We start from the raw sequence: 24,863 nt of genomic DNA on the forward strand, positions 1-24,863 counted from the left end.
TGGAGCCACACTAAAATGGGAGGAGAGGTAGATATGCTGGAGGGTAGGGATAGGATACGGAGGGCCCTAGACAAATTAGAGGATTGGGCCAAAAGAAATCTGATGAGGTTCAACAAGGACAAGTGCAGAGACCTGCACTTAGGACGGAAGAATCCCATGCACTGCTACAGACTAGGGACCGAATGGCTCGGCAGCAGCTCTGCAGAAAAGGACCAAAGGGTTACAGTGGACGAGAAGCTGGATATGAGTCAACAGTGTGCCCTTGTTGCCAAGAAGGCCAATGGCATTTTGGGATGTATATGTAGGGGCATTGCCAGCAGATCGAGGGACGTGATCGTTCCCCTCTATTCGACATTGGTGAGGCCTCATCTGGAATACTGTGTCCAGTTTTGGGCCCCACACTACAAGAAGGATGTGGAAAAATTGGAAAGAGTCCACCGGAGGGCAACAAAAATGATTAGGGGACTGGAACACATGAGTTATGAGGAGAGACTGAGGGAACTGGGATTGTTTAGCCTGCAGAAGAGAAGAATGAGGGGGGATTTGATAGCTGCTTTCAACTACCTGAAAGGGGGTTCCAAAGAGGATGGATCGAGACTATTCTCAGTGGTAGTGGATGACAGGACAAGGAGTAATGGTCTCAAGTTGCAGTGGGGGAGGTTTTGGTTGGATATTAGGAAAAACGTTTTCACTAGGAGAGTGGTGAAACACTGGAATACGTTACCTAAGGAGGTGGTAGAATCTCCTTCCTTAGAAGTTTTTAAGGTCAGGCTTGACAAAGCCCTGGCTGGGATGATTTAGTTGGGGATTGGTCCTGCTTTGAGCAGGGGGTTGGACTAAATGATACCTGAGGTCCCTTCCAACCCTGATATTCTATGATTCTATGATCCTGGTGTCTTCCAAAGCTTATGGAGGGGTCTAGGTGAGGCGCTGGCTGGTGCATAACCTCAGTTTTCGCTGGGCTGATGGGGAGGCCAGCGTTATTAGCCCCTGCAGCAAAGCGGTTTGCGAGACCTTGTCAGTTTGCTGCTTCAGTCCAGGCCCAACCAGCCGTCTGCAGCGGTTCCTGAAAAGCCGGCGGCTGGCAGGGCCCGAGCCTTGGGCTGGCTAGAAACGCTCTCTGGAGCCCTGGCCCCTTCCAAGTGCCCGCTGTGGGCGCTCTGCAGAACCGACTCCAGGAGGAGGGGCGGGGGAGGGAGGCAAGGGAAGGGTTAACCCCTGCCTGGCTCCGGCAGCGGGCAGTGCCTGGCCGGTGCATGCTTTTGCCTCTTCCAGCAGAGGGGCCGCTGAGTCACCAGGGCCCCGCTTGGTGAATGGCTGCGCTCAAGAGGGGCTGGGCTGCCCTTCCGCTCCCGGCTCGCAGCTCGTCCCGCTCCGCAGTGCAGCCAGCCCGGCCGGCGGGAGGGCGCGGGGCAGCTCAGCATGGCCGTGACCCTCAACAGCCGCTTCCAAGGTAAGCGCGCCCCGAGCCCGGCGCCTCCGGGGCGCAAGAGAGCCCGCGCAGCCCCCTGCGCTGCCCCCTGCGCTGCCCGGCCCCCGCCCCACCCCGCTAATGCCCCTCTCTTCCCGGCGCAGGAGGCAAAGCCTACGGGCAGCGGAGAGCGCAGCAGGAGGGGCGGCTGGAGGAGATCAACAAGGTAGGAGGCGAGCGGGCGGGGGGCGCCGGCCAGGACGGAGCCGGGCGCGCTGGAGAAGCTGGGTGCACGGGGCGGGGGGGGACCTGGCCAGAGCGTCCATCCGGATTGCGAAGGGGCTTTGGGAAGGCGAGCTGCTCGGGGGGGGGGGTCCTCCCCTGTGGGTGCTGGTTTGCCAGGGTCTGAGCTGCTCGCTCCTACCTGCGGCTGCTGGGAAGGGGGCCGGGGGGTTGCGGTCCCAGCCGCCTCTGCTCCGGCTCCCCCCAGCTGGGGCCGGGACAGGCCGCCCCGCAGCTCCACGTGGCTGGCGGGAGCCAGAAGTTCCTGCCGCCCTGCGATTTCCGACACACGTCGCACGCGGCTCAACCTGCGTCCAGCCCAGGTCTCCCACGTGTGAACTGGGGAAAGGGGCCAAATCTTGGCTTCTGGCGTGGGTGTGTTTTGGGGGCATAGGTGTGTCTAGGTGCTTGTGCCACCCCTATCACACCCCCTGCCAGGCAGGGCCTAGCTAGCCACAGCTGACCTCTGGGGAAACTGAGGCACGGACCAATGATGTCACTTGCCAAAGTTGGGATGGGAAAGCCTGAACTTCAGTTCAGGACTCTACCCACAGGGACACGCTCTCCTACCTCAGTTACCCCGCTCTCTAGTAAAATCTGCTGAAGAGCCTCCTCCTAAAGCAATTCTAATGTGCCTCCCTCCAGCCTTGAGCTCATCCAGTGAGCCGTGCTAGGTGGGGGCCAGCGTGTTAGGGGTAAGGATGGATGATTTGTGTTTCTTCACTGAAAAGTTTTGAAATCCCCCTTTCCCCCTCCCCCATCAGATTCTCAGCTTGACACAACAATCAAACATGCACCGTTTCTTAAGACACCTTTTGTTAGCCGGAGTGACCATGGTCAGTGGCGTTGTGTAGTGAAGGTCCTAGATCTGGCTCAGTCCTCCTCTTCTCCCCCCCCCAAAAAAAAACAAACCCAAAAAACAAAACAAAACACCTTTCCAAGCGTGTCACTAAAGCCCTCCAGCTCCTAAACTGCGCTGCAAGTGAGACCACCGCCTGTGCCCGGTGGGGAGAGCTGTCTGCAGACAAAGCCTGGGTGTCTCCCAGTGTAAATGGCAGCTGATCCCTTGGCTTGTGCCCTGTTTCGTCTCCCTTGTGGAGCAGATTGAAATGGTTAGGAGCTAGTTAAAGCTGAATCCTTCAGCTAGAAGCCCAAAAGCGACGAGAAATCGGCGTGAACTAAGGGTCTGTGTAGAGAGCTGGGAGGGGAAGACGAAGGCGTTTGCAGGGGAAGGAGGCTGCGGGGGAAGAATCCATATGAGGGGGGCTGGATGGAGATCCGAGTTGGAGTGTTGGCTGGCAGGAGGGGTCTATGAAGGGGCACTGTTTTGAGGTGGGGTGTGTGGAAAGACTAAAGTGTCTGTGGGGCCAGGCCCTAGTTAGTCTTAATTCCCACTGGGTTCTTCATGTAACTGCCTCCTGTCTGGTGTCTGGCTTGCTTCCCCCAGCCCCAAATGGGAATAGACCTGCTGACCTACTCTCATGGCTCGAGGGACCCAGTCCTGCCCCAGCAAGGAGAGCCCCATCCCCACGGGCTGGATCTGTGACTCTGGTATTAGGGGGCCATAGTAGTGAGTGAGGTGCCCAGCTGTCCTTCTGAGTGCTTCAGTTCCATTTCCCAGTGCACGTAGGGATCTTCAGAGACTATGGAAACTTGTGGACAGGTGAAGGAGGGTGTCTCCCCAGCCTGCCATAGGGTGGGATGGGGAGGTGTCCAAAGCGGAGAGGTAGCTGGATAGAGCCATATGGGTGTTCGCTGGCAGAGGGCCCAACAAAACAGAGCTGCCCCTTTGAGCCTCACAGAGCCCCTGGGTGTGCTCTGCAGGCTGGGCAAGGTTCATACATCATGGGACCATTTGGCAGGATGATGGGAATGAGCAGCCAGGCCTGGTCCCTTCCCAGCAGCTTCCCACTCCTGTCCTAGTTGCATAGCTCAGATCTGAGGTTATGTTTGAATAATCCAACCAGACTGAACCAGGACCGGAGCAGAGGGGCCCGTGAAGGTAAAACAAGTGTAAACGGCCCTCTTCCCCACAGACCTCAGTGCTGCTGTGGCTTCAACAGGGGCAGCAGCAAACCCTGAGGTATGCAGTAATGCTTCCCCATAAACCACAGTGGTGCTGTGCAGGGAGTGTGGCTGGCCTGAGAAGAGGGCAGGGGTGTGGCAGCCAGGAAGGAATGGAGCTGGCCTGAGCCTGGGGTGGAGATTGGTCTGGTGTGGGGCAGGAATGGGTGGCTGGGGCAGGACGGCAAGGTGAGGAATGGGGAATCTGTATTACGTCCACAGCCACTGGCCGTGAGTCTAGCGTTGTGTCCCCTCGGGCCCTGTGGTGCTGAGGCAGAGGAATGCCTTCAGGGGGCCGGTCTCCGACAGCTGAGAGATCAGAGGTACATTCAGTGGGAGGGATGGGGTGGAGGTGGGTGCCTTTTTTCTCTCCTTCAGTGGGCTCCCTGCACACTCTTCTGGCCTGATCCAACCTGTGCTGGGCACATGGCTGGTGCCAGGCGGGCACTTTGAGAGAGGCCCCATTGCACTCTACCCTGAAACTTAGGCCTGTTTTCTCCACAGCCAGTGGCCCTTGGAGGAGCACTTCCGCTGCAGGAGGTTAGGGCAGGAGACTGCAGGACAGCAAAGCTGGATCTACACAGGGGCTGTCTCTTGACAGCAACCCCCGAGCTAGCGGGCTCTTCCCCTTCCTCACTACAAGGTGAGGACTGAAATCGTGTGTGTGGATAAGGGCTGGGCCTCTGCCAGGGACCGTTGTGTGCCAGTGGATGCTTTGTGGCCAGCTGCCATAACGGTCCCTGCAGGAGCGCGCCCTGGGAAGAATAGGAGCTATTGTTCTTGGGAAGGGCTTTCAACTTTCACCCCAGCCTGTACCGAGCTGTTCTGATTTCCTCTCCCAGGAGTGCACAGTTTCTACTCTTGTGAATGCTGACTTGGGTCTTTTCTCCATGCTCTGTGTAGCCAATGGGTGAGCTCGGTGGTGGGGCCTCCGGACGTCCTGCAGACCTTGGCAGGGGGCTGGAGGGAGGAACAGCAAATCAAGGATTAGAGGGTTCAAGGGACCGTTAGGGTAAATGCCCTTGGTACCAGGGCTGGATGAGGTCCCTTTCCCTGGTGCAGTACAGAGGAGGCCCCTGGGCTGGAGGGGGAAACCTTCTCCTGTCCCAGAGACTAGGATACAAGATGGGTCCATCTTCCCCCCCCCCCCCACCTCTCTCCTGTCTTCCGTGCCCATGCCATGGACAGTAAGTGCCTTAATCTCTCAGGGGAGGTGCTTCATGGAGGAAGGGGAGTTGGGATGGTAAGTGCTGGCAATAGGAAGCTGGCTGGGTTAATTCTGGGTGGCTTTGGCACTTTACCAGACTTCCTGCTGTTCCACCTGTCAGGAGGCCCATAACGAGTGGGCTGGAGGCTAGGAAGAGAAGAGGGTGTGGGGTGAAGGGGCACGTCCATGAAGGGTCTCAAAGGCTGTGGGGGCGTGTAATGGATTCTGAGATGGACAAAAGCCAGTGAAGGCTTCAGGGAGGAGCGTGACAACATCTGGAGCTCATCCAGGCCAGCACCTTCCATCTGAGCATCTCTTGAAAAGGCTGATGAACCTTCCCAACCCCCATGGGGATGGGGAGTGTCATCTCCATATTACAGGTGGAGAAACTGAGGCGCAGAGGGGAAATGACTTGCCCAAGGTCACAGAGCAAGCCTGTGGTATAACCTGGAGTAGAACTGAGGTGCCCCAATCCCAATCTCTTGCCCTCACTGTGTGCCAATGTATTGCACTTGGTGGGTTTCTCTTCTGGGTATGGATGAGAGCAGCCAGGATCTCTTGGACTGACTGAGCCCTGTAGAGTTGGGACCTCTGGAGACCACAGAGGAGGGGATTGGAGAGGACTTGAACCAGTGAGAGGCCTGAATAAGAGAGCACCTGGCAGAGGAGAGGTAGACACAGTGTCTGATGTGGGGGTGATTTAAGAGTGAGATACCAGGGCAGCTTACAGGGCTGGGAGATGTGGAGACTAGAGAGATTGGGGTCAGTTCTAGCACTGCCTGATATCCAGGGGCAACTGCGAGATTTGGGGCTAAGAAGGCTGAGGAAAGAGCTACGTTCTGCTCTCTAACCTCCCCCAATCGCACCTGGAAGTGTCAAGGGCCAGGACTCTGGAAAGCTGCTCTTCCCAGAACCCTCTGACACTTTGAGCTGGGGTAGTTTCAGCCCATTGCACTGAGTGGGAACGTTCTTATGACTTGTGCCACCCTCATTCTGCGGCAGGAGTCTCCTTGTAGGGGGGTTTGGGTGTCTGAAATGCAACGAGCTTGGATTTCCTTGGAGAGCTACTTAATGCCCTTGCTGGCTTCTCCCCCCCCCACTTTAACACCTCTCCTGGGCCTGAGTGTTAGGGTGTGCTGCCCTGAGTGTTAGGGGTGCGTGTTCTGTGCACACAACTGCTGCATGAAACAGGCTGCAAACAGCCTGCAAATACTGCGGGATTAATGGGCTGGAACAGCTGCGGACAGTTAACCCTGCTCTGCTCTTCTTGACCAGCCTCTGTACTTCCTCTCTTCACTGAGGGTGAGGTAGGATAGTTGTTTTTTGCCTTTTTAAAAATCTGATCAGCTGTGCAACTGCAGAGATTTAAACCTCTCCAAATCCTCCCAACTGTAACATAGCTGGCATACCAGGCTGTGCAGATGGCATGGCGGGGTCGCCCTCGAGAGCCAGCCCGGACCGTATATGGAAAAGGAGAAACTTTCTCCAACTTTTTCTGAAGGGATTTTCCAGCCTGCAAAATCCCCAGGGCTGCAAACAAGCTCCATTAAGCAGGATAGAGATCTGTTAGGAGCACCTATCCTCACTCCCTAGCAGGCTTGGGGAGAACAGTCAGGGATGCCACCTGGGAAGCTAACAGCTGGTCCCCTCTGGACTCTGCTGTCAGAAGCTGAAATGGTGCACTTAGTACTCTCCTGACTCCTGTGTGGATAAGGACCTCTGGCAGGAAGCCATTCCCCACTGCTGCCTCCTGACTGCCAAAGGGCATTGAAGCTATCCTTTCCAATGTGTTTCTTTCTTAGGGGACTGCTTTAGGGACTTTGACAAAAATGCCCCAGTTGAGGTCCCCACTTCAAGGGGCAGTCTCAGCAGAGCCTAAGAATTCAATGGCCCGTTGCGACAGGCCCAGTGATGGGCACTCTATAAACACTATAAATGCTATAGGTAGATGGGCCTGCCCCTCGTGAGGGACAGGCTCCTGTCTCCACTGCAGTTGGAGGTGTGATTGCAGCATGCGTAGGTTTGATTTCGCTTCGGTACCAATAGCAGTGAAGCCATAGCAGCGTGGACTTCCGCAAGAGCTAGCCACCCCAGTACACACCCAGGGTCCTGGGCAGGCTTGCACCATGCATGCTGCGGTGGCTTTGCTGCTCTTGGTTCCTGAACTAGGTAGCTCTCCACATGCTGCAATCATACCTCCATACCCTGAAAGGTACAGGTGGGTTAGTGGGGTGGGGCTGAGGGGGTCTGTGCTTTTGCTACCCCAGTTGTATTGCAGTTAGAGAGGGCTTGTGCATCCAAGTCCATATGCCTAAAGAAGATGTCCTCTAACCAAGAGTAGCTCCGTCTAATCTGTGCACTCGGTGTGTCTCATTTGTGCACTTCTGCATAGTAATAAGATGCTAGATAGGCAACTAGGCCCCTAAAAGCTGGAGCCCCAGCAGAGGGCTCTGGGAGCAACCTTAACCGCTAGAGCAGAGCCCAAGTCGCCAGACCCTGGGGGTGGAATTCCTCTGTGATATTGTTAATGCCTGTTGTTCTTATCACAGTGGCTACAAACAGGAATTGTATACAGTGTTGAGGGTGGAATGTTTCCATTTGAAATGTCTTCCTTGTTGCTTTGCACATTCCAGACCAGGCCCTGTGAGGGCTGCTGGGCTGTGACTCTCTCCCCCGGCTGATGAAATGCATTCCCCCCCCACTTCCCCGGCCCCAACTTCTTGTAGCAAGAGAACTGGCTGCTGACATCAAGATAGCTGAATACCTGCTGGGTCAGTGCCACCTGCTCTTATGTGTTGGCATCTGGGCACCTTCCCTGGCAACTTATAGCTGGCCTAGGGCAGCAGGAGTTGATGTCCTCCCATCCTAAATGCCTCTCCTTTTTCACCACCCCTCCATTCTGTGAGAAAAATATACCCACTGCTCTGCTCAGCATGTTCCGGCAGTAAGTCGTGGGACTGGGAGTCAGGCCCTGGTTCTGTACTGGCTCTTCCACTCCCTCCTCTTGTGACGTTAGACAGGTCACTTCTGCAGAGATTGTTTATACCCATAATAACCCTCCCTCCCAACACAGGTTCACTCTGTAGCCTGCGAGTCTGCCACCGTGCCCCATGAGCTCTACAGAGGGTGGGCAGATGGTGTATGGGGATAGTGTGCTGCTGGAGTTCTGGATGAGATACGAAGCCAAGGGCATGACCACTTGTGTCCCTCACCGCTCCCCTGAGACTCTCTCTACGTATAGAACGCTAACCCTGATGACCTGGCTGAATTCCACCTTGAGTAATGGCATTCTGCCGCCCAAAACTCCCCTTGCACTTTCAGCTGGGTTCCAGGGCTGAACATAGTATTGAACTGGAGAGTGATACTCTTTGCTGGATCATTTTTTCTATTCAAGTGTGGTTCAAAGGGAACCAGACTGGTTTACGTGGGTGAGGGGAAGGATCTGGGTGTGTTGCTTAGACCAGCTGTTTAAATTCTCAAGTGGAGGTGCTGTAGTGGTAACAGATGCTAATGCAACACTAGGCTGTATCAGGCAGCGTATGTTACACAAGCCTAAGGATACTGTGCTTTTGCCACCTTTAGAGCAGTGTTCAGATCTGGTCACTGTAAAGAAAGGTCAGGTTAAGTTGCAGAGAGCATGGTTGGGAGCAGGGGTGGTGGTAAATGGAACAGGCAGGCTTGTGCATGAGGAGAACCTGAATAAAGTGTGGCTCGCTGGTGGTGAGAGAATGATCCAACGGTAACATGACTGAAATCTTTAGTGAGGGGCTTTGACACAGCAGAGCTGCTTGATCTCTCTGAGGTTGCTTGAGAGACCAGAGCTAAGGGATGTCATTCTGTTCTGTGTTGGTTCTTACACTCTGCTCATCACCATAAAATCTGAGCACTGTCGAGAGGTATATTAAGCAATAACTAATTAATTAGCAAGAGTTGAGAGGGACCCTATTAGAGATGGGGCTATTTAACAGAATGCAGATTTGGATCCAGACTTCACCACTATGTACCTCAGTTTCCCAGTCATTAGGTGAGGATAACGATACTGACCTGCTTGGAGAGGCGCTGATGAAAAGCACGGTGTGAGAGCGAGGTGTTACTATTCAGCCCTAGTGTGCTGATCCAGGCCTGTCTCTGTGCTATAAGTAAGAATGCCAGGAGCTGTTTGTACAGAGCGGGGATGGGGTGGGCTCTGAGAGGGAGGAGGCAAGTATGGTAGGATTTTTTTAAAAAATGACTGCAATTGAATCATGTAGATGGGTTCTTGGTCAGCTCTGTGCTGGGGAAGAGCCAGCAGTGCATTTGGGGGTTTCCCCAGTGTGACCCACGGACCTCTTGGTGCCAGCTGGCAGAGGGCACAGGAGTGCATAGAGTTTTACAGGCATCTGCTGGGCTGGATATATGCATAATAATTCACTAAAGGGTGGCATGTGAAGTCTCTATTGAAAGCCAGCAGCCACTTGGTTACCATAATCACTGTGACAAGTGTGTATGGGTAATATTGAAGGAGTTAGGTTTCTATGCTGAGAATTATGTTCTTAAGGCAGGTGACCAGGAGGGGACAAACTTCGAACATTCTTACGGCAGGGGGTAACGTGTCCGGTCTCCTGTGTGTTGTATGTCTCACAGTGGAGGCTGGTTTGCATCCTGAGCCAAATGCTAATCAAGAGGTTGCAAAAACCTTCAGGAGAGGAAATTTGCAGAAAGAAATAAACATCAGGAGGCGGCCCTGCTTACAAGTAAACCCAATGGGTTGTTGGGTTATAATGGGACACAGAGGTAGGTAGATCCTGGATATTTCCTTGGGAGGGGGGCAAGCTGATAGAATGACTTGTCTCACAAATAGAAGATCACAGCCAAACCTGGCTGTAAAATACTGAAAGGACTTGGGCTGAGATTTGCTCCAGATAGAAGACATGACAGTAACTGGTGCAGTAAGTCTAGGTTGTCAAATGCGTGTTCTGATTTTGTTTTATATGTAACTGTCTATTTCCAATATTTCTACTTGCTATCTCTTGAACCTCTACACGTTGTTAAATAGACTTTTACTTGATTTCACTATCAGCCTATCTAAGTGCTGTGTGTGAAGCAGAGCAATGATCTGAGAGGTAACAGGGAAGCTGGGGTGCACTGTTTCTTTGGAAGCAGTGAATCTGCGAATACTGGGAGTGTCCAGTGGATCAGGGACTGGGAGCTCTGGGAGTCGCTTGGAGGGCTCAGGGGTTGGAGTGTGCCTATCACTAACCGGTTGAGAGACAGCGGGGCCTGCAGAGGCCTAGTGGGCAGTGCTTGTGTTGCCTGTGGCCGGTGCAGTCATGGAGCTGACCTCCGATAGGTGGTAGCAAAGTGCTTCTCAGCCCTGGGTATCCCTGGGAAGCATCACATCCCGCCCCTCCCACCATCCATGCTGGCCACTGCTTTGGGTGTGGCTGACTGGTTGTTTTCTCTCTTCTGAAACAGGTGTCAAATGTACTTAAAGCCCTAAAATCTCCAGACTAGAGATGGCTGAGTCAGCACCTGATGGTCCCAGAGCTATAGGCGGAGACTTTCTGAGCCACCTCAGGGGTCCAGCAGCCTGGTTCCTATTTTGTTAGCAGTAAAGGCTGTGTCCAGCAGGGTTGTAGGAAAGAACATGCAAGTTTCCAGTAATGTTAGTGACGACTGGGCATCCCAATACCTTAAGGCCAGGGGCCGCTTCTGCTACTCCCATGCGTTGCAGACACAAACTGTGTAGCCATGAATGTATGGAGTGTGCAGCAGCCTCAGCCCACTGCCCCTCAATCCCTTGGAGGGTCCTTGCCCCATACAAGCAAAAAAATAAACGGCAGCTGTTAATGATTGCTGCAGAGAAGAATGCTGAACACGGACCAAGTGACTAAATTCCTGGACGTTGGGTGGACATGGGAAGCTGGAAAAGAAGCGGAAGACCCTGCAGTTTGCAGCTGCAGGGAGTATATTGCCAGCAGAGGTTCGCTGGAGGGGCACAGCGGTGGAGCTTGCTGTCCAGATCCTGCTGTGTGCTGGAGCTCCAGGCTCTTCACCTTGCAGTGCTAAGGCACTTTAATAATAAAGCCGTGAGATGATGGCAGTGGAGCCTGGAGACATCTGCAAGTGGATGAGCAGAACTGACAGGCATGCCACTCCTCCAGCACTTGGGAGAACCTGTTTCCTGCCTCAGTGCATCAGAGGCACTAGCTGTGTCTCGCTAGTAAAAGGTCCTCTTAACTTAGTATCCAGTGTGCACCACATCCTGAGTGAATCCAGGAGCTTCAAAGCCCTGAGAGAACTGTGCTGGCTCTAAAGAACCAAAAGCCATTGGTGTGTATGCATAGAGGAGAGAGAGGTGAGGGGGTTGGAGTCTCTCATCTGCTACCTCAGACTCTATATGGCTATATCAGGAACACTCTTATAGTGTCTGCCTATGGACAGAACTGAAAGGAATCCCCCGGCATTGCCGCTAGAACAGTCCCGGAGTTGCTGGTGCAATGAAGGTGTTGTCATTAAGAAATCTCCAGGCACTGTGATTCCCTCTTGGTTCCCTAGGATTCTCACTATAAGGGTGGGGGCAGGAACTGACTCATTTTAGATCTCTCCTGGCACTGATGATATTCAGCTTTGTAAACAGCATCTGTTTTTGACTTTTGGCAGTTAATTCCCCTCTTGGGTATTTATCTAGTCAAACACACATCCCATCTTAGACTTGCCCTAGGAGTTTTGAGGAGCTTTGCCTTGTGTTTTTAACTTTTGGGACTTTTCTGCCCCTATTAGGAATTTCTCTGTGACCCCAAGTTCAGTGATGAAGAAGATCTGGAGGAGAAACTTGCGGTGTTCAAAGGTGAGACTTAGCTGCCGCTCTCTGTCCCCTTTCACCTGTACTCTGTGTGCCAAGGGTAGCCTTTTCCCAGGAGCTAGGACCAGCCAGACTGTAGAACTCGCTGCCAGAAGAGATAAGTGACTAAACTGAGATAACAGCCTCCTCACGTTTCAGACTAAGCGCTAACCTTCACTGTGACTTGTTTTCCCACAATGAGTCTTCACACACAGACACACACCCTCAAGTGGTCCCTCCGCAGGCACCTCTCACACAACTTTGGCAAAATAGTTACTCCTCTAAGGGCAGCTCTGCGCTCAAACATGTGTTCCTGTTTTCCAGCAACAGCACAGCTGCCATGCTAGCAATGGCTGCACCATTGCTTGAAAACAAATACAGAATCTTCCAGTGCAGGCAAGGCCCTAGAGGGTGAGAAGGGGAGGAGAGAAAAAGTATTTCGATAGATCCTAGGAGATACTGAGCCAATAAAGTGATTGTAGCCATATAAGCACCTAGATTGATTGGACAAGTGAATAGAAGCCTCTGCTACAAAGTTGGGCTCCAAACTTCCTCAGAATTGGAGGGTCTTGGGATCCCTGTTTAGGCCACTTGTCCCTCTTGTCTTTCCTAACACGCTATAGATTGCCGTCCAGCCCAACCCATTCCCTCCCAGACCCCTTCTCCTAGTCCAGTCCATATTGATGGAGTTTAGAGGTGTGCCCCATCTTCATTTTCCACCCAAAACTCTCCTGTTCCTAGATCTGGGGTTTTGGTTTAGGCCTGGAATGGTGTTTTTTTTTCTTTTCTTTTTGTGGTGGGGAGGAGGGCAGCACAAAGCATGGATCTGCATGTGGGGCTCTCTGGGTGTGGGGTTTGGGCCCGTTTTGGGTGGGGCAAGTCTCACGCTGAGCTGTCTTGGCTGCCTCTGTTTCTCAACAGGCCGTTAGAATCATAGAATATCAGAGTTGGAAGGGACCTCAGGAGGTCATCTTGTCCAACCCCCTGCTCAAAGCAGGACCAATCCTCAATTTTTGCCCCAGATCCCTAAATGGCCCCCTCAAGGATTGAACTCACAACGCTGGGTTTAGCAGGCCAATGCTCAAACCTTAGGGGATGTCTGTGTTGCAGCTGGGAGGGGGATTCCCAGAGGGGGTAGACAGACTCTCACTCTAGCTCCATTCGAACTAGCACACCAAAAATAGCAGCATGTCCGGCGGCTCGGGCTAGCCACCAGGCTCCAAGACTGCCCGATCCCCTAGATCCGAGCTCCGGTGGCTAACCTGAGCTGCTGCCCATGCCGAGCAGAGCTAGTGCAAGTCTGGCTCCCCGCACTGGGACTCGCACCTTCCAACTGCAGTGTAGACAAACCCTTAAAGACCCTGCCCTGGGAAAACATGCCTTCTGTGCCATACTCCCCTTGGTCGTCTGTCCTCACGCACACACGGCTCCTCAGCAAATAGGGGCCCATCTTTAGGGGCCCTGGGGCAGCTGCCTAACCTGCTTCCATTCCAGGCATTGGCTGCTTTTGACTTTGATCTCAGCCCTGGAGGGTGCTGGCTGGTGCCTTGCCCAGTGGAGAGTGAGGGAACTGGATGTCTCCAATTTCCCCCGGTTCTCCCTCCCTCCCACCCACTCCCATCACCTGCCTCTCCTTCCATTTTTGCTGAAACCCTGAATTATTTTCCCTCTGAATTGGGCTTTCTTCAAACATTGTGACTGTGGGTCACAGCCGCAGAACTCCCTGTAACAGGAGGCCTCGGCATCTCCTCCCCCCCCGCCTCGTGCATTTGTCTCCATGGCTCGATGGCCTGTTCTGTGGGAGTCCCGCTCCCTGCCGCCAACACCTCCTCCAGCTTCTCCCAACAATCGGCGCATTGTGTGTCCCCCTCGCCCAGCTGAGCCAGAGAGTCTCAGGAGCCCCTGTGCAGAAGCGGTGTTTGTGTGAATGCGCTGGGGTTAGCAGGGCAGGATTTCACCCCATTGAATCCCGGCAGCATAGGATGAAAGAGAAACATGAACGTGTAGGCTCAGGCTCAGAGCGCCATGGTATAAAGCTGCCTCTGTTCTCTGCACTGCCTGTCAAACATTCTCAGAGGAACAGAGAAAATAACACACACACTGCGCACAGCAGACATGCAGTGGGGGACACGTTTCAGATTTGTATGCTGGGAGGAGTGACCCCAGTGCTTGAGCCTGGCCAAGTGACTCAGAGCCACAAAGAAGGGCGCTCCAAGTAGAGAATTAAACCTGCCTCTTGTCCCAAGAGCTGCTGTCCTAGTCCCTTGCTGCTCTCTGTACCTCTGGCCCACCTGCCAGTCACAAGCTATTCCCCCGACAAGCCCAGGATTTCTGTTGGCGACTGAAAGGGGGCTTGCTGACGAGACATTTGTCAAGGTGGAAATTCCCTCCTGCAGCTGGTCCTCTGCTGCTCAGCCATAGGGGCAGTTCTAGCATCATGCCCTGCCCTGTGCTTGGTTAGGCCTCTTGCCCTGAGCTGAGCCACAGGGCAATGTAAACAGAGGCAGCTATTTACCTGTTGCTGGTAGAACAAGGACATGGCACAATGAGCAATTAAACTGCAATTTGCCCGTAGAACAAGGAAATACTGTGATGGAGCTGGGACTTCCCTGTGCCGCTATAAATGACCTTGCTTAATGTTACAAAAATAAGGTGGAGAAGAGAGGGAATTTCTTAATATAGTGCCCACCACAGTGGTATCAGGGCATTGCTTAGAGCTTGGGGCAGAAGAATGTAGCTTTGTCCATCCAGGAGTGTCCTCCTGAGCCTGGTACTGTAAAGCACAACAATACTCTGAAATAACAAGGAGTCCAGTGGCACCTTAAAGGCTATCAGATTTATTTGGGCATAAGCTTTCATGGGTAAAAACCCCACTTCTTCAGATGCATGGAGTGAAAATTACAGATGCAGGCATAAATATACTGACACATGAAGAGAAGGGAGTTACCTTACAAGTCTTTGTGGATACAGACTAATACGGCTACCCCTCTAATACTCTGAAATGATGCTGATTAATAAGGAGCAGTATCCAGCACTTGCCCAGGGGCTTTGCTGGCATGGGGAGACAATAACACAGCCTCTTCCCACTAGGAATAGCGCACCGCGTAATGGGAATGCTTGTGGAGCTAACTACATGGTAGCAACTTAAATGGTATTAGACATAGGCTGTTTTTCATAATAGAAAGTTATTGTAACGCATCTGTAGCCCTCTTATGCGTCAATTATTGCCATGCTGCAGACTATAGCAACTTGGAATTTCAAGTTGCCAGGAGCAACAGAATCTTCTGACCCAAACCAGACTCCTACCACTTGAGCTCGAGGAGAATCTCCTTTTAGAGGTTAGCAGTATAGGGCCATGGACATAAAGATGAGTTCTGATTCTAGCTGCTAGAGGAAAATTGTGCATATACACAATAGCCAGTTCATTATACCAAGTGCCAAACAGTGGGTTTCAGTGGAATGCCTTTTAGCTCTCCGTGCAGTAAGCCATCCCAAGCTGTACACTGTCTTGACTCTCCTGATTCTTTAGGTGTGTCAAAGGACACAATTTCTTCCCTCACTAGTTTTCCAACCATCCCTGCCCATTGTGCCTTAGTGTTTAAATCCAGAGTGAAGGCTGTCATTCAACCATCCAGTGGCTAGTTAGCTGACAGCTTGGGGCTAAATCAAAGAATTTGTGGCCCAATACATCTGCCTTGCACTGATCTTTCAGAAAACAGGATCATTTACCACATCAAACCAGTTATCCATCTACTCTAGAAACCAGATCAGCCAAGTAAAATACAGCAAGGCTCTGTCACATGAGGAGATACAGGCCTGCTGCACTACCCAGTGTGGAAAATACACAGTTCGCTAATGAGTGGTACGTGTTGCCCAGGTGCATTGCATGCACGGAGCTCCCATTAGCACTAACGAGCCCTATGCATTCACCCAGGGGCGACCCTGTCACAGTTCTGAATGGGGGGCTGTGGCACTAATTGGCACCTCTGAACTGGCATTTGGCCTAATTGGTTCTTAGTCCATCAAAAAGGCTTTTGTATCTTCAAAGCCCCTTTATGTGACCTGAGATCAGGTTCAATTGCAGAACCCCTGGCCCAGTTCTCACTCATGTCGTATATGATGTCTCCCATGGATCAGCGAATTCTGAAAGGCGTGTCTCTGCTGGTAATAGACGTGGTGCCTCAAAGTTTAAAAAAAATGCACTCTTTGAAAATCTATTCAGTGCATGTTGTGTAATGGTTGCTAATGGCTGATCTCTCTCTGGTGATGGTGCTGCCTTTAAGTGGTGGGGCTAAAAATTTCTTGAAGAAAGAGCACTATCCTGTAAGAGCCGCTGTGCCTCGAAGAGGGGATGAATTCATGACATGGGCAGGCCTGCCTGGATCTCTTGTCTCCCGGTGAATCCTATGGACAGGTTACCCCACCCAGTGGAGCAGTGCCCCTTCCAAGTCATCAAGAAATCAGACCTAAGCGACTGGGGAAAAATCAGCCCTTTACCTGTGCAATACTGTATTAATGTAAATCCCTCCTTCATACCACAATGTCCTCATCCGTATCTCGTTACCTTGGTCTGCCACTGGCCACTGCTTTGTACCATGTCTCTTTCTTTCCTTTCCCTGTAGGAAAGGAACCACGACGGAAGTCATTACTGAGCTTTAGAGCCCGTTGAGCCTGCTTTCAAGGCTGGGCACTAACCCCAAGAGCTTGGACATTTGTGTCCCTGTGTGACCACCCCGTGGTGGTATTAGGCACGTCACTCTTTGTATTCCAGTAGCAGTCGGAGCCCCCACAGCTGAGATCAAGGCCCCATGGTGCTAGGTGCTATATGTACACAGTCAGAGGCATTCCCTGCCCTGAAGACTTTACAGTCTGACTAGGCAGATGGGTCTCAGGTGGCAAGGGAGACACAGGCACAGAGAAAAATAACTTTCCTGAGGTCCCATAACAGATCATTGTAGAACCAGGACTAGAAGTCAGGTCTCCTGACTCCCAGCTCAGTGCTGTATGCAGTAGGCCTCACCATCTTGCGTCCTCCCCTACCCACACACAATAGTGCAACTGTTAGGCATTTTGGGGTGTGGGGTTTTTTTGCCTTCCTCTGAAAGGCTTGGTTGTTGCCAGCTTCCGAAGAGTCATGTGGTGCAAGACTAGCTGGCAAATGATCCATTCCGGTATAACCACCCTGTGTGTTTCATTGCATCCTCTTGGTGATCTAGCCTCTGTGCCCAGTCAGGGAGCAGTGCCACTCAGTGCTGTCCTCTACCTCAGCTGGGATGTGGAAGGAGCTGCCCTGAGAGCCTGCTGAAGCTGCTCTGATTTGCTAACTCCCTTCTGTGTGTCTCTTCCAGAGAAATACATGGAGTTTGACCTGAATAACCAAGGCGAGATTGGTGAGTGACCCCTTGAGGAACACATCAGTGCTGCTAGGCCAGAAGGAGAGTGGTCTGTTGGGGCAGACACTGGGACTACAAAGCATAAAGCCAGGGTTGCTGCTACTTTTACAAACTCTATCTCCAGGTGCTGATAAAGAGACCACGGGCTGCTCCCCGCCAAATCTCTTGCCTGGTCCTGTGGAACCTTACTCTGTCACTTGGCTTCTGAGAGACTGACTCTGTCCTCACATGTCCAGCCTCCTGTCCATGGTCTCTGTCTGTCTGTCTTTCTCTCTCTCTCTCTCTGGGTCTCTCCTTGCCTGCTTCAAGCATTAGACATGTGTCTGCTCTTGGTCCCAAGCTCCCCTCTTTCTCCTGGATCTCTGCTCAGCCCTCTTGCTTCTCTTTCTGTTCTGGGCTCCTTTCCTCATGGTTCTCTCTCAGTAAGTATCAGGAAGAGTCATGGATTCCTATCCAGGGTTTTATGCTTGGATGAGCCTGCAGCGTTAAGGCTTTGTTTGGTTTGAGGTGGAAACCAAGCAAAGCTCCTAGGTTTCCACCCAAAACCAAAGCTCGCTTGTCCTTGCCTACCTCCAGACTCTCTGTAAGGGGAGAAGGGGCTGTCCCCCAGACCTCTGTAAGGTGAGGTCTAGGCTATGGAGCTGGGCCCAGTTTTCTGTTTTCACCTGCTGAGATCTCCCGGCTTAAGGTTTTTAAGGAAGGCTTTTCTCACATCTGGTAGTGGTGCTATCTTGCTCTTTCCCAGGGACAGGCCCCGGCAGCTGAAAAGAGATGAGGCCAAGCCACGGTGTCCAGATCCAGACTTTTGCAACGTTCAGGATTTGGGTCCCAGGTTTTGCCTTGGGCCATCCCTGTTGCTAACTTACCCAAAGTACAGGGTATTCACTGTGTCTGTCTGTCTTGTTAGTTCCCTGCAAGCCACAGCCGCCTCTACCTCCTTTAGCTGATCCAGTGTCCCTGGTGGGCGGGGAGGAAGAAGGAGACCTGGCTCCTAACCCTGGTGCTGGTTAGGAGGAGGAAAGGAGCCTGCAGCTCATTGTTCAAGTGAGAACAATCTGAAGGAAATTGCCTCAGATTCTGCCTGAGGGTGGGGTTTTAGCACCACTTCCAAGGGGCCTGTTTGGGTCTGGCTCGGTTTCTTTAATATTGGTGCTTCTCTCTCTCCCTCCCCCCAATCTCCTCCCCTGCCGCTTGCCTCCTACACTTCAGGAGAGTTGGAATCCAGAGACCCTCGTATCTTCTCACAACAGGGTAGGGATGGGGAAACAGGCACAGATGCCATGATTAGCCCCAGATCATGCAGTGAGTCAGTAGCTGGGTTAGGATTAGAAGCGAGGGGTCTGATCCTATGCTGTGCCCTCAGATGGCTGCACCTCAAAAGTCAAAACCCAGTGGGAGGGGCTGCAAAGGTGGCTTTATACCACCTTAGCCCTGCGCTGCTCCAGGGCCACTGGCCTCAGCAAAAGTCAGAGCAGCCCTTAGCTGTCTAACTTGCAGCTTCCTCCCACCTTGGCACAACCTCTATGCTCAGGTTTATGGTAGGGGCTGTCTTATGTTTTACCTCAGGATAATCTCTAGTCAGTTATGGCCGTACACTTCCAGAGCAATGTTGTGGGGTCGAGGCAGGAGAGAGTGGTAGATTCTAACAGGAGGCTGAATTCACTAGTGTTTGAGGCACACAAGTATAATAGTATGGATGCCACCGATACTTGTTTGGTAACTAAACGAACTTAGACATCACCCAGAGGAAAAATATCTGTAATTCTTGGTTTCTGTGGTACCTTTCTGCTGCTGACTGTCAGCCCTGACTTTTGCAAGAGCAGCATGGGGCTGCAAGGGATCTCTCCTGCATTATTTTTTTATTTTATACCTTGGAAACGTGAGGCACAGTGGCCATGGTCAGCAAAAAATGGCAGCTTAGGTTTTGCTGGATCTTTTGTTTTGGATCTCGGAGTTGCCCATTGAGCATGCTTGGCTTGTAACTGAAGGGGTGAGGAGGACTGAGTTGTTAATGTAGATGTCCTGTATCCCGAAGGCTTATTAGTCACGTTCAGTGCTGCACTATCTCCCGCTGCCACCATTCCTGGCATTGGTTCTCTGGCTCTTCCTCTTGCAGATCTGATGTCTGTCAAAAGGATGATGGAGAAACTGGGGGCTCCGAAGACGCACTTAGAGCTGAAGAAGATGATCTCTGAAGTGACTGGAGGGGTTAGCGAAACCATCTCTTACCAGGACTTCGTCAACGTGATGCTTGGCAAGCGCTCCGCCGTCCTTAAATTGTGAGTGTTGGCGGTGTTTGGGGGGCAGACAAAGGATGTGATGCTGGGATCTGCGCTCCACGCTTTGGAGGTTTCGGGGGCCAGGTGCAGCAGGAGGCAGGGGCTGTTCTGCATGTCCCCGAGGGGCAAAGATGGAGCAAGAACCCATGTGTCCTAGACAAGCTGGGAAGCCTGAATGGGGAAAAGGATGAAGAATGTCTCTGGAAGGCAATGAGCAGAACGGCATCTCAAGGATGGAAGGAGTTGGGAGTCACTGTGGCGGGAGTCGGAGTCCAGCCAGGGTGAGGGCTGAGCCTGAGGGGAGGGGGGCTGAAGTTGTGGTGGCTCCAGGCCCCCTTTGCTTTCAATCTACCTTCCAAAGTTGGACCATGTGCCAAATCCAGAGGTAGGGCTGTCCTAAGTCTGTCACCACCTCATGCTGCCAGGAATGTGCTACAGAGGTGCCTGGTGTATCTGGAAGAGGCTTTGTCCTGCATTGACATGGCAGGGTTAAAGCAGCTCCAAAGCACACAGGACGCAGTACGCTGGAGTCCTCGGCCACTTGCCTGGTTGAGCCTGTGGCCCGTCTCACAGCCCTCCTAGGTGGTGCGCCACACAGTCACAATAGGCCTATCATGGGGTGCCGCTGCAGCTCGAGTAGATGTACGCCAGCTAGCTCGATCTACCTAGCTTGGGTGCCGATAGACACGAAGCCACGGCACCACGCACCTCAGCACGGCTTGCCCAAGCCTGCCTGGAACCCTGGGTCATTACTCATGGGGTCAGCCCTGTACTGTAGCCCATGCTGCCGTGATTCACTGCGCCGGTAACCGAGCTAGCTAGATTGCATCTACGTGAGCTGCAGTCACGCTCTGTGACTGTAGTACAGACATAGCCTCGTACTCAGGCTGTGGCCTGGTGTGTGTCCACACAGGTGTTCCCCAGGGACCACCCAGGTCCTATCACGCTCATGCCCCAATCTAGCTGTAACCCTAGACGGGGGTGGGGGAGGCTAGTGTAGCGATTAGGTCTTTTTCGCCTCTCTCCCACCTGAGTCTGCCCGGGTTTGCAGGACAGTAGGTTCCCTCTTGCTTTCCTGTCTGAAAGGCGTCCGCACGGAACTGGGAATTCAGCGACCGTGCAGAGAAGCAGGGAGGCTCCTGTCACTTGCCTCTTTCTACAGAATCCCCCTTCCCATCTCCTCACATCCATTCCAGAGTCCCCCCTGCCTGGTGCCAAGATTTTCCTTGTTCCCTTGGCACCGGAGCGGGAGGAGGAGGCACGTTTGAAGCAGTGCATGCGGGGGAGGGGAGGCACTTCTACTGTGGTATGAGCCACTGGTGTAAGCTTCTCACAGCCTTTTGTGCCCTCCTGACAAGGGCGGTGAAAGCCCTGCTGTTGTAACAAATGGCTTCTGGGCACCAGCTTGGCTGCCCCTAGCAGTGGGGTGGAATCTATGGGCTCCTTCCCCACCCTCCTCAATCCTCTCTGCCTTTCATGGCCACCAACCATGCTAGCACTGCTTTTGTGCTTAACCGAGATGGATGGATGGGGTCCTCTCTCCTCTGTGCCCCTCGTCCGTTTCTGAAGGATACCTCTAGTGCGACTGGCTCTCCAAAGTGGATGTTAAGGGAATCATTTTATTCCCCACACCAGCAGAACAATTGCCATTAATCTGCTGTGTATTTATGGTGAGGGAAATCTTTACCACCCCTCTCCCCTTAACTGCCCTTGGTTAGTATGTTAGTGAAGGATGTTTCTGGAGTTTTCTCCCCCAGCGATGGATTTGTTCCTAATAGTTCCGTGACTCCTACCACAAACGCTCATGGCAACCTTGGCAACCTTCTTCCCCTGCTGAAGCCTGTTTGATACTCTCCATCCTCTGCCCCAATATGACTAGTTTTAGGTAGACAGAGACAGGTCCCTTCTCAGCAGACACCCAAACAAGCATTCCATTGTCCTCAGGCCAGGGTTGAGTTTCTGCTCCAATTGTAAATGCAAAGTTCCAGTCCCAGCAAAAGCCACCAAACCAAGATAGCAGCTGCCAGCTGTTAAGTGGCTACAATTCTGAGGGAGGAATAAAGCAGTGACAGTTTAAAAAGCATTCTGGATTCTCTTTCCAGTTACGGCCCCACCCAATCGGCAGTCACTCCTCCTCCTTCTCCAGCACACAGTCGCTATGGATTGCTTGTTGTTGCTTCTGAATGTGCGTGCAGTGTAGTTTCCAGGGGGTGGCTAGTTATGCTGTCCAATGCACATGTCTGTAGGCATAGTGTATTAGAAGCAGTGATCTGCCATGTGTTCTCAATCAACTTCAAGTGGCTGCTTAAAGTGAACATACAAATCCCTTGCGCTCTCAGATGGGAACCAAATGGGCGACTTTGCAAGTGACATTCAAGGCACAACTTTTATGGCTGCTTCAAAAATGAGATACTGTGCCTTGTACTGTGTTGGCAATACTGCCCTCTACTGGCTACAGAGTAGTGGTGGCGATGGGGAAATAGCACAGCCATATTTTTGCAGCTTAGAGCGGATCAAGAAAAACATAAACCAGTTACTATTCTGCACATCTATAAGGCCTTGCATCTGGGGATCTCCGAGCACTTTGCTGGCATGTATTGAGCCTCACAACACTCCTGTGCAATGTAGAACATCTCTGTTTCACTGTTAGGGAAATGGATACGCAGAAGGGTGAAGACACTGCCCAAAGTATGTCAGGGGCAGAGCTAGGAATAAAACCCAGGAATCCTGACACCCAGTTTTGCATTCCAACTAGTGGACTTTCTAGCATAGGAGAAAGACCTTGTTGTTTTCCAACAGATGTTGTCGATCCTGGTGATGGGTTAAACTTTCACCTGTTTTCTTAACTCATGCTTCTGACTGTTTGTTTTTTCCAGAGTCATGCTGTTTGAAGGAAAAGCCAATGAAAACATCCCAAAGCCTTCTGGCCCACCTCCAGAGAGAGATATTGCCAGTCTTCCCTGAAGGCAATAGGCTGAGAGCCAAATCTGTCAGCACCGTGGTGGTCTGTAAGGAGGGTTACCTGTTTTGTTACTTTTACGTTGGTCAGTCTTAGTGATAGAAACTAATCTGCCTTAGAAGAGGAATGACAAGGGAAGCCCAAGGACCCCCAGTCCACAGGTAGCTGTCTCTTTGCTGCGTCCCCTAGCCAGTTTCATCGGTAGCAAAAGTGTAAATGTGAAACCAAAAATAACTGCAACCCCACCTGTGGTTCTCAGGTGAGAAATTGCTGATTGTTCTCTGTGGTCTCTAGCATGGATCTCTCTGCTAGAAAGGGCTGCCTCCTTTTGAACAGGTGGATCCTGAGCCACAATGAATCAAATGCCGAATCTGCATTCGGCACAGAGCATCCTCCAGTCACTCCCATGGGAAATTGGTATGTTCTTAACATGGCCTTGCTGCCAGTCACTACCTTGCTATCTGCGTCTCCTGAGGCTGCTGTTGAGTACTGCCCTGCCACACCTTGTAAAGTGCCTTCTCAGCTCTACCCTACGCCTCCATCCAGTTCCAGGATGCGCGGGATCTGGTGCCGAACTGGGATGGCTCTTTGGGGCCCTGTTTCCTTTCGTTGTTGATCAGGACTGTGGAAGAGATTTTGCTGGTGGTTACACCTTGCATGTGTCTTTTTGAACTAGGGTGCAAATCCATGAGAGTGCGGACCTGTTAAAGCCTCTGGGTGAGATCCTGGCCCTACTGAAATCAATGGGAATTTTGCCATTGACTTTCTAATGAGGCCTGGATTTCCCATTCTGTCTTGCAGTTCTAAGGCAGGCAAAATTCTCACTGACATCCACCAGTATTTTGCCTGCCCAAGGTGCAAGATTTAAGCCCTAAGTGTACTTCTTAAGCTGTCTGCAGGAACATATAATTGTTTGCTTATATGGCAACTACTAAAGAATGCACAAGTAACTTAAAGAATTCCTGCATAGCTGTAACTTAAAGGAGCTCATAACAGCAGTGAGACTAAAAATAGGCAAGAATTGCCCTCCCAATCACAATCACTGGCCTCCAACCAGAAGACAACAAAAAACTTCCATCTTTGACTATGGTGCAGGACAGAGAGCAAGCACCCCGTAGGGTCCCTCTTTGACCAAGGGGAATAAGCCCTTGCAACTGTGATCTCCTTTTTAGAAGCTAGAGAAACTATTCTGTTAAGTCATCTGTGGTAGAAGCTGTGGATCCATTGTCTGCTTATATTTATATAGTTAAAATGTAAACTTCATAATATATTGGGTTTGTTTTCCTTGTAATGTGAATAAGTGGCTGGCTTCTGAAGCTTGCAGCCTTCCTCTGCTCCACTGATTGATCCGTTCAAGTGCCTAGAATAAATCCCGTTTTAACAGCCAGTTGGAACTGGCTGTTATCTTGCACCTGAAATATTGGGGTGGTGGGAGAATGAGCCCAGCTTTTTTGCCTTCGAATTTTACAGAAGAGGCCTGTGATGTGCTGAACCTGTAGGTCAAGGAAAGGGGACTCCAGTCTGAGTCTTTAAGCTGTTCCAGAAGAACTGTGGATGAGTCTGTTTGTTCATATTGATGCCCTCAAAACCTCCTAAATTAGACATTGATCCTCCAAACATACTCCTTCCTATGTGCTTGAATTTACTCACATGCAGAGTCAGTTGATTTCAATGGGACTACTGTGCGATTAAAATTGAGCACGTGAACTTTTTTTTTTATGGGAACAGGGATCTTATATCTCACTTTTGGGGGTGGGAAAGACTCCCCTGCATACCAGAACTTAGATCTAGCAGGACTGTGCTCTGGACATTGAAGTGTTCGTTGCTGTGTACTCTGTATTTACAATGCTTGGAACGTAGTTGTTTGCCCCTGGGGTTTCATTGCTTATCGTGTTTCTTCCCTCCCACTCTGGCTTTTTTTTCCTTTGTCCTTGGCAGCTTTTAACTTTTGTGGTTTTTTAAATCATGCCTTAAATAAAAACAGATACCCAATTTATTGTTTGGAACACTAACTTGTCTTATTGCGCCTGCTAAAGGCTGCCCTTTTTAAAAAATGCCTTGCTATTCTTGTTCGTCTCAGAACGGCAATGGAGAGAGACATTGTGGGTGAGGGCAGCACAGCTCTACTTGTACAGACTGAAAATAAATCTTCTGAAACTCTGTGAAGCAAAAGTGTATTTAATGTTGCTACTCCGGAGCCTTGTCTAAACTCAAGTTGTTCCCAATAAACGAAAACTTAGTTTTTAAATCAATTTAGTTAAAAGGGTGCAAATCCCAGAATAGGCACTTAAATTACATCAGTATAAGACAGGTGAAAATCATTTAAGTCAGTAACTGATCAAATGCTTCAATGTTTGAGTTAAACAGTGCAAGGGAAGGTTTATTTGATTTTATTTTTTATAAAATCAAACATTCATGAAATAAATTTCAGGCTGCCTCCTGGCT

The 24,863-nt window shown here is 51.5% G+C and overlaps 1 protein-coding gene across 3 annotated transcripts; it reads left to right on the top strand.

The window, feature by feature from the left end:
* The first annotated feature begins 1,275 nt into the window (after nucleotides 1–1,275).
* On the top strand, nucleotides 1,276–24,424 carry AIF1L (allograft inflammatory factor 1 like). Of its 3 annotated transcripts, none has more exons than XM_073314105.1 (6): nucleotides 1,277–1,453; nucleotides 1,576–1,637; nucleotides 11,727–11,793; nucleotides 17,136–17,177; nucleotides 19,297–19,459; nucleotides 22,336–24,424. In XM_073314105.1, the coding sequence occupies exons 1-6, from the start codon at nucleotides 1,423–1,425 to the stop codon at nucleotides 22,421–22,423; spliced, it is 453 nt and encodes a 150-aa protein (XP_073170206.1). In that variant the 5' UTR covers nucleotides 1,277–1,422; the 3' UTR covers nucleotides 22,424–24,424. The 3 variants fall into 3 exon arrangements, with proteins under 3 accessions (XP_073170207.1, XP_073170206.1, XP_073170208.1); XM_073314107.1 differs by lacking the exon at nucleotides 1,277–1,453 and adding an exon at nucleotides 4,262–4,400; XM_073314106.1 differs by lacking the exon at nucleotides 17,136–17,177 and having other exon boundaries at nucleotides 1,276–1,453.
* The last annotated feature ends 439 nt before the right edge of the window (nucleotides 24,425–24,863 follow it).

Source organism: Lepidochelys kempii, chromosome 16 (assembly GCF_965140265.1).
Source record: "Lepidochelys kempii isolate rLepKem1 chromosome 16, rLepKem1.hap2, whole genome shotgun sequence".
Taxonomy (NCBI): Eukaryota; Metazoa; Chordata; order Testudines; family Cheloniidae; genus Lepidochelys; species Lepidochelys kempii.